This window comes from Cydia pomonella, chromosome 11 (assembly GCF_033807575.1).
Source record: "Cydia pomonella isolate Wapato2018A chromosome 11, ilCydPomo1, whole genome shotgun sequence".
Lineage (NCBI taxonomy): Eukaryota > Metazoa > Arthropoda > Insecta > Lepidoptera > Tortricidae > Cydia > Cydia pomonella.
In genome coordinates this window covers 17,055,806-17,065,882 of record NC_084713.1, presented here as the reverse complement: position 1 = coordinate 17,065,882, position 10,077 = coordinate 17,055,806, and the positions used below count along the sequence as shown (strand labels likewise).

Here is a 10,077-nt window from a genome sequence, read left to right as displayed (position 1 = left end):
ATTCATTTGGTTGCATAGTAAAAATAATTACTTCATAAGTCAGAAACACGCATGTGACACCCGTAATATAGCAACACCCATAGACTACGAAGACCGCTTAGCGTTGCTTGTTAGTCTCCGTAGGCTACGGTGGCCAAAACTGAGAAAAAACTGTCCAAAAAATTAATTTAACAAGTAGCAAGTACCAGGGCCTCATAAGTTACGAGGAGGTGTCGCCGACCGGCCGGCCGCGGCCCGGGGCGGGCCGGGCGCGTAACAAGGTATGCTCGCGCGTCTTGGCTATATACTTTTGCTGTAATTTGTTTACCTAAATTAAGATTTATTTTTGTTGACTCGTAGGAAAAATATTGTATGCAACGTTGTATAAGTAGGTCAAAAAATTCTCGTGGCGTATTCCTTTACAATGTTCGCCTACGCCTTCGGCTCCGGCTCACATTGTAACTCACGCCACTCGCCTTTTTTGACCCTTCTTATACAACTGATGCATAAAATACTATTTCCTACTCCTCTACTGTTATCTGTAATTTATGCATTCATTAACACGAATATAAGAACATACATAAAAGGTTTCAAGAAAAGTCTATATTGTCTATTCCTCATAACAGCTCTTGTGCTTTTAATCGCTATAACGTTACTGCGATTAATGACTACCAACCTAACAAAATCAAAACGAATACAGTTTTAAACTAAGTGCATTGCTGCCAACTTACAAAATATTCATTTGGTTGCATAGTAAAAACAATCACTTCATATGTCAGAAACACGCATGTGACATCCGTAATATAGCAACACCCATAAACTACGAAGATCGCTTAGCGTTTCGTTGTTAGTCTCCGTAGGCTACGGTGGCCAAAATCGAGAAAAAACTGTCCAAAAATTGAATTTAGTAAGTAGCAAGTACCAGGGCCTCATGAGTTACGAGAAGGTGTCGCTGACCGGCCGGCCGCGGCCCGGGGCGGGCCGCGCGCGTAACAAGGTATGCTCGCGCGTCTTGGCTATATACTAAATTAAGATTTATTTTTGTTGACTCGTAGGAAAAGTATTGTATGCAACGTTGTATAAGTAGGTCACAAAATGGTCGTGGTGTATTCCTTTACAATGTTCGCCTACGCCTTCGGCTCCGGCTCACATTGTAACTCACGCCACTCGCCTTTTTTGACCCTTCTTATACAACTGTTGCATAAAATGCTATAAAAGGATATGGCGTATAAAGTTACGTTTATTGACCAAAATATGATACTGTGTCAGACGCGACATTAATCCATCTGTTCAATGGTCTGCGACTGATGATCCTTTGGCCACTATTTGGAAAACGTCACTGTTACCTACTCGTACTAATGTTGTGATATGGATCATGTCAACAAAGTGAAATAATAATGTTATAAAAAACACCAACTTTAATTAATACTTTATTAAAATCCAAACAATAAAAACTGCTGTTAATATCCCTTTCAAAATACGGGCTCAAACTATTTTAAAGGGATATAAGTTTAAAAACAACAAACATGTACCTACAGATTCAACATAATGGCGTAATCAACAATGCGAAAATAATATTAATTCTGAAACATTATTATACTGATCAAATCATTTTAAAGATATGTATTTACAATGTTACATATAAGAACGCATTCGTTGACATTATGTAAAGATTCGTTAATTTTAAATTCGATATTTAACTAACCACAAATATTTACATTGAAGCATTTCTTACAGCAGCTACTGTGCTATGCACAATTTAAAACCTGTAAGTGAGTATTGATGTACACTCTAGAATACAATTTAGAGTAACATTAAGTTAGATATTTTAATATTATTTTTATGCGAATCTTACCACTTCTGTACAAGAAATTTTAAATTCTATTCAACATTTATCGTATTTACAATGGGTAATGAGTATCTTTATGAAGTCCAATCATATTTATACACTTATGTAATATCAATATCAATGATTCATGAAACTATTTAATTTGAGCAAACCAGCGGCTTCCAAAATTATTAAGCGCCTTATACACCCTAAACACAATTTTTTACAGTCTTTGGCACCAAATATGATAGCTATGCCTTTATAAAAAGTAGTTTTTTAAAGGCCCTTCTAAAGTCCATATTAAATATGGTGTATATTAAAGGGTTTAACGCCGAATTAATGTAACCGAGCCAGGTAATAAAGTTTATGAATTTGTTGGACAAACAACAGCTAGCACAAAATGGTATAACCACGTAGATAAGGAAGAAAGGGAGCCAGCATACGACGAATACACCCATTATGATACCTAGAGTGCGCGCTGCGCGGCGTTCCCTAGTTAAAGAGATCCGCTGTTTTTCTTCTATGAATTGATACACGGTGTTCTGTTGGATTAGTCGAGGCTTCTGTGGCGGTTTTTTATTAACCGGCTCTGCGACTTCCACTTCATCGTCATGAGTCTCTTTTGAATTACTTTCTGAGGACGTGTTCCTATTCTCGTTATCAGCTATATCAGTTGCCGAGTTTTCATTTGACAGGATAGGAATCATCAGCTTATTTTGAGTTTTTTCATCCTTGCTCCAGTATCGCCGTTTTGGTTTCTTTTTCGAGTTAGATTTTTTGGAAGGTTTTTTCTTTTCGCTATCTGACATGAGGCGCGTGACGCCTGGGTGCTCATTATGGTTCGCTTCCGAGCTGACCGAGTCTTGGTCGTTATGGTCACTCTCTCGAGGGGCGCATTTGTTTCGGCCACTAGATATTGTACTGATCTTAGTGGCTTTAGCTCGATCTCTCAGTCTTTTTTTTGTCGCCAAGTATATTTCGAAATATACTACAGTCATAATAACTAACGGGATATAAAAGGAGCCTGATGAGGAGAATATGACGAAACCCGGTTGAGAGGTCAAGCGGCAAGGGGTGTCGGGTTCGAATACTTCGGGCCAGTCATTCCAACCCAGCAGTGGTGGCGAGCTAATAATCAGTGACAATGCCCACACTATGCCAATCATGAAAAGTACCCTTTCGAGGGTTCTCTTTTGTGCGTAATTTATAGGATCTGTGATAGCCCAGTACCGGTCTAGAGCAATCGCGCACAAATTTAAAATGGATGAAGTGCAACACATAATATCGCAGGTCAACCACATCTTGCACACGTATATACCGAAGACCCATTGTCCTAATATGGAATATGCTACGTTTAGAGGTAGGACCAGTATCGCCACTGTCAAGTCCGCCACCGCTAAGGAGACGATGAAGAAATTTTGAACAATTCGAAGGGGTTTGTAGGTGAATACGCTGAGGATTACCAAAATGTTTCCTACTATTGTGGAGATTATTATGAGGGTTAAGACTATGGCCGTGCAGATGGCTTCCCATTCGGGGACTGCGAGGGTGATGCCGAGACTGCTTGGGTACTTAGGTTCATCCGCGACGGCGCAGAGGTCGGTCTCCGTGCCGTACGGCAGCGACTCACTGCTGATGGAACTGAAGTTGCTGTGTCCGTTTGTCGCCAACTGCCCCATTGCGTCTCTTGCTACATCACCGGTATCAATTTATGCAGTTTTATTTACGAGCACATGGAACTGTGAAACAGTTTTCATGTCACTAAACGTAATTAGCAAGTAACGCAGATATTTTTTCGTTTGCGATACAACCACGAGTTTCCCACGGTTTATCCTTTTGTACGCCATTTTCCTGCAATAAAAACAAAAGCCTTCTTATAATGAAGAAATATTTGCAATGTCGTCCTCAAAAGGCATCGCGTTGGTAAAATAAAGACTAAATTACCCTCTGCTCGAGATATTTTCTAAGAAGTCCCATTTGCGAGGCTTGTTCATTTTTTCGAGTGTACTCAAATCTGAAACAAAAGACAAAGGCGTGTTACTGTATAGATCGGAATAAAATCAGTTATATTGGCGTGGTTGGCGTTTTTTATGTTCGTTTTCGTACGTTGATCAAAACTATTCCCCTAGCACACATTCCATTACGGCACAATATACCTGAGTAATAATGTGAGCGTCCCCTGGGCATGGGTAGTATACTTCTCCTCGAATAATAGCGAATGTAAGGCATAGCTACCCGTTCACAGATACTTAATAAAGGTACATGTTTCGGCACAATTCGTGATTTCACTGCTAATGAAAGTGTTCAAAGGTAAGCTCCGTATGAAAACGCAACGACTTAATGCTAGCAAATCATTTTACTAAGGTTATGATTTAGGTAAATTTACTTCGGAAGGCATTGTTTGGAAAACTCAAGTAATGAGAGTTTAAATGTTTTTGTCACCGTTTTTAGGAACCCTTATAGTTTCGCCATGTCCGTCCGCGGCTTTGCTCCGTGATCGTTAGTGCTAGAAAGCTAAAATTTGGCATGGATACATAAATCATGGAAGGAAACAGTAAAATAAAAACTACAAGATTTTATTTTTAGGGTACTTAATACTAAATATTATTTTTGTAAAATTTATTTCGCTTTAACCCAATGGTGTAGGGATTCTTTCAACTAGGTATTCTTTTTTCTTCTTTGCATCCTGTTACCCCCGCTGCTGCTGGGGTACGAACCATTTTCTTCCACTGACTCCGATCCTAGGCTGCTTGGGTAACCACCTCCCACCCCATCCCCAATACACCCAACTCTTGCTCCACGGAACGGCGCCAAGTATGTTTAGAGCGTCCATGTTTCGGTTTTCTGGACATATTCCAGATCAAGGCCACTTTGGATAGGATGGTATCAGGCTTCCTGAGGACATGCCCAATCCAATGCCATTTGCGCGTTCGGATCTCCGTCTGTAAGGGTGTTGTCCGGTTATTCTCCATAAGTGAGTATTTGTGATCCAGTTAGGTCAAAAGATGCGTATATTTTGCCTTAAGCATTTGTTCACAAATACTTAAAGTTTTTTAAATTAAATCTTTGCGGAGGCAGCACAGGAGCCGTCAGATTTTTGGCGCGAGGCGTAAATGTGATGTTTATTGTTCCGATGTAGCCCACAAAATGGCAGAACCTACTATGCACAAGAAAACACGTGACGTGTAAATGTACATGTTTATGGTTCCGATTCAGGCCACAAGATGGCAGACCCTAACGCGCACGGTCCCTTTACGGTACCAACGCGCACGGTACCATTTTTAATGGTAATATAATGCATATAATGTACATATTTTTTGCTATGTTTATTAAAGAAGAGGTGGTTCTGCCGAGGAGCATGACGTTTCAAAACGAATCAGGGTCTCCAACAACCATTTTAACGAAATGAATATTTTCGGAAATAATTACCCCGAAAGAAAAAAGAACAATGTGCGTCACCCCTTTTAATTTTTGAAACATGGATCCAAAAAATATGAAAAAAATTGTAATACAATAGCTTAATAAATACTGTCAATGAAAACTATAGCGAATATGATCTGTCTAGCCATTTTTGAGTTAATGTAAAAAGTCTTTGATACTAATAAAAATATGTACAAAGCGCTGCGAACTTTTAAACGCGATAATACCAAGTGGGCCCAAAAACTATGATCTCCTTTCAAAATTCGAATCAATTAGACACTATTCAATAAGTTATTTCTTCATAAGCGCTGACCTATGCCTTTTTGTCATTGGACAGAATGTATATACGTTTGCAGAAATTGCGTTTGTTTGCCACTGGACCTCGCTAGATTACCTTCTGGTTTAGTATCGAATGCCTCCATCTCACGTCACAACTTCTACTTTGATAGTTAAGTCCGAACGTGCGTAGTCGTTCACGCAGAAACTTTTATATTGGGTGAAGGAAATTGATTAAAAGGTTATTTATGGAACGAAATGGCAATTGCAATCGAACGAAGTAATTCTAACTTTGGTAGAACGAAGTGTAATGTTTTTAAAATGCTAACTAGTCAGTTTGAGACTGCCTGCATTTCATTATTATTGTGTACCTACATATACCGACTTATATCTGTAAGGACATTTATAAATGGATTTTTTTCTACTCGCCGACTGTAATTGTTGAATTAAGATTTTGTATACCAAACTATAATTGCGTACTTTTCATGTATGGGCTCCCAACTTAATTATAAGATTTATTTCGATACGCTGTAGTCTACTATAAAATAAAATAATTACCAATCCCGTACCGCCGCGCTCCTATAGAAAAGACTAACAGGCGCGGGGTGCGGGACACGGGGTGTGGGACACGGAACGCGGGATCTCGCGGAGTTGCGCGTTAATATATTTGTAAGTAAATATTCTTTATTGTGCACCATACCGTTAAAAATAGACAGGAAATGAACAAAAAAAAAACACTTAAAAGTTAGGTAACAACAGGCGGTCTTATCGCTATGAAGCGATCTCTTCCAGACAAACTTTGGGTAGCAGGAAACTATGAACTTACAAGATTGAACGGGTAGTGCCGATATACATATAATTCAACAAAATGAAGACACAAACAATATAATACATTTTTTTTTATACCACGTCGGTGGCAAACAAGCCTACGGCCCGCCTGATGGTAAGCAGTCACCGTAGCCTATAGACGCCTGCAACATACATACATACAAATAAAATAAATACATTTTTACATACATACATACATATATCATACAATCATAAATAAAGACAAGTTAAAACAGCAGAAAGGTAATGAGTTTCCAAAGATTTTTGAAAACGGGTCGGGATTTAGCACATCTAATGTCTAATGGCAAAGTATTCCACAGCCGAACAGCACGAAAAGTAAAAGAGGTGCTATAAAATTTAGATGATGAAGGTGGTGGAACAAGGAGATGTTTCTCTGCACAGCGGACCGAGGAAAGATAGTTAATACGCTCTTCAAGATATAGGGGTAGTGGGGTTGAAAATAATATTATAAAGAAGTACAAGAATATGAGAGCTACGGCGAGGAATAGGGAGCCACTTGAGCTGGGTACGAAATTCAGTTATTTGTACTAAATTTTTGTGTACTGAAATACATAGCAATTTTCATTAATTATTTAGGTTTTATAGTCAAAGACGTATTCGTTTAGAGAAAAAGTATTGTATACAATGGTGATATAATCAAGCTTTTCAATCTCGTACCTTACTTAGGCAACTCAGCAAGCTCTATTATATCACGATTGTATAAAATACTATTTTTACCTATTCTGCGTGAATCAAGAAAAAAAATTGACATGTGTTGAACCAAGAAGTATCTTAACTTAAATAAATCTTAAGACAAATACTCCTCAACTTCAATTTTTATATTTTATTAACCTACTGAAACCAGTCCCGGGCGGCTCCCGACGTAAAGGTGTTCGTCACACTGACTGTGTTTTCGCGTTCGACTGCGATGGGTTTATAAATTGATATCAATTTGATTATCATTATTTGCCTATGCATCTCGCTTTACACATTTTAAGGCATCCCAATATAATTTTTGCGAACTAGCTAATAAATTAAAATCTGGTTCTTTAAAAATAACGAAGATTGGCTGACACAGATCTATCAAGAGAAAGGCAAATAAAAAATTGTTGAATATTCATTTCTTTTTCATCAGTAACCGAAAAGATATATAGGTATTGAATTTTCTTTTGAATAATTTAATCAAATAAAAATGGACGGTCAATTATTTAATAATGAGAAACCGAAGGCATTTTTTCATAACAGCCACAGTTTATTTTTCTAGCGTTGAAATAAATCGAATTTGTTTTAGGTTCTTTGTGAAAAAGTCAATCAATCAAGTTCGGAGTGGGAACAGCGTCCAATCAGAAAAAAGGAAGCGGGAAGACGGGAAATAAAGAATTGAATTTTCACTCTTAATAAAAGTTCCAGTTTGTTGATCCTCTATTACTTTGTATTACAGTAAATCGTCCTTAATAGTTAAGATAGTTTTGAATGCTGACCCCCACAGAAACACACTATTTCCAGTATTGACATAAGGTTAAGTTAGGTTGGAACTGCTATACTCCAGAAAAACGCACTGCTGTCAGAAAACACACAGGTTGGGTTGTGTTAGAACTACGATCCCTATCAGAAAGGAACTGCTGCCAAAAATATTGGTTAGGTTCGGTTATTTAGAACTGCGAACTAAAATCTATGACTTATTTGTATGACATACAAAAGCGAGTAAAATCATTATAACTCTATAGCTCTCGGTAAATATATATATTAGGGTTTAAATATTATGATTTACACCGATATGCTTGAAAAATAAATGAAAAGTGAAGTTATTATGTCACAAGTCGTTATACCCCGTCCACATACTCGACGAGTGGCATGGGAAGTAGCGGGGGAAGCAGGCAGAGACGTAGTGTGCCCAGGAGGTTACTCGTCGGTCCTCGTCATACCCACCGCTCCCTATTTTGTCGGTTTTTTGGCGCGAGTTAAAGGACCGGTAATATGAAGTATGGAGCGTCGCGATGAATCACGAGAGTAGAACAGTGTGGCTAGAGAGGGCAACATCGCGGTAGCGCGAGGAGCAGAGCGAGAAGCATAGTGTGGCCATAGTATTATGCTAATTAATAATACGATTTAAAACTTGATGGAACCCAACATGGATCCGACTTTAATACCTAATTTTCTTACTTTATCCTTATAGCCAAGTTAATATCTTTTATTTTTTTAAGTTGTATGTTACAAGCCTTAGAAAAATATATATCCAAATTGTTAACTTTTGTAAGTGCCACAGAAAAAAATGCCAGTTTTCGAAATGTTTTTGACCTATTTAGTTACAACTGTTTGATAGAGAATCACTGCTTTTCAATGCAATGTTGAGCAACTTGCTACTCAAATTTATATAACATACCTACATTCATTTATATTCATAAAAATCTATAAATAAACTGAAATATATAAATTGTAGTTTTTTAACTAATTTTGAAATCGGAAATCCACCGCTAGAGACCCTGTACATAAAGTGAAAATTTTTAGTAATAATTGGTTACAAATGTAGTGCATAATTATCGGATCGTATTAGCACGGAAACTTATGAACGTGTCTTGCTATTTCAGTCAGTCTCGGTACAAAAAGTACTGACATTGACTGAACTAGCATGACAAATGCGAACGCTTCCGAGAAAATACGATGGAAACAATTATGCACTACATATGTAATTGCAAGCGGCAGAAACCTTTGCAACAGTAGATATCCTGTATCGTTAGTGCTAGATGTTCGATCTACCCATTAGGAAGTGCAAACATATGTACATTCAGGTATACAACTTCAAGGGTACGACTTGGAAGAAGCGTAGTCAGACTAATAAAGTCTTTCTGATAAGCTTTTATTCTATTTCTTACTTTAGACAGTTATTACACAAACTATGTTTATGGCAACATTTTTACACTATGTCATTGCATCATGCATAGTTTGTGAAAAGCGTGGTCACAGTCTACTTCTTATCGATTGTATGTTTTTTTAACGTTTGTTACTTCATAATTCCGTCATTTCTCAACCGCTTCAGATTTTTTTTTGAAAGTATAGGTATACAAACAGATTGGTCCCATATTTGTTCAAACTTAGTTCTGATCATGGGAGCCATGAGGAATTGAGGGAACTCCTCAAATCTTAATATAGTGATTCTTATAACAAAAATCAAGCATTTACATTTAAAAAAGCGACATTTAATGAAGCGGAACGGATGATGATCTTGACGGAACTCATGACGGAACTTTTCAACGACAAAAGAAAGTCTTGAAGCTAATTATAATTGTGATGAGATGCAGTATAGTTGTAAATAATTAAATGGCATTTCAAACTGTTTTGTGAACTCGTTTTTTTTCTATAAAACATTGTTTCTTGAACTCTTTATAATTATGGCTACCTTTCAGTCTGTTGATACCTTAGTACCTTTCAGTGTACCAGTTGATAGTATCATAATTTTGGATTCTCGCCGATTGATAATATTTATATTTTATTAGTACCTATGCAAAATTTCAGTCTAATCGGCTAATAATAAGTGGTCGATAAATGGGTTGATTTTTTTTTTAAACAAATTACATAGTTCAATAATAAGTGCCTATAAGTATTTTAATTATTTAAAATTAATATACTGAGTATTTTAATTGCTGATATGTAAAATTCTTATATTTTACCAATAAACGAGTGTGAGTGTGTGTGTAAGTCATTGCAAAAAAACTTTTTAAAATATGAACACTTATTTGAAGTTTATC

General features: G+C 37.2%; 1 protein-coding gene across 2 annotated transcripts in view; it reads right to left on the bottom strand.

The window, feature by feature from the left end:
- Nucleotides 1–1,398: 1,398 nt before the first annotated feature.
- LOC133523031 (octopamine receptor) overlaps nt 1,399–10,077 on the bottom strand; it is a 68,662-nt gene continuing 59,983 nt past the window's right edge. For both annotated transcript variants that reach the window (XM_061858538.1, XM_061858537.1), the window contains 2 exons: nt 3,752–3,821; nt 1,399–3,658 (listed from right to left, as the gene is read on the bottom strand). In XM_061858538.1, coding sequence (XP_061714522.1) covers nt 2,059–3,486 — 1,428 coding nt within the window. In that variant the 5' untranslated portion in view covers nt 3,487–3,658; nt 3,752–3,821 and the 3' untranslated portion in view covers nt 1,399–2,058. The remainder of the gene's footprint in view (nt 3,659–3,751; nt 3,822–10,077) is intronic.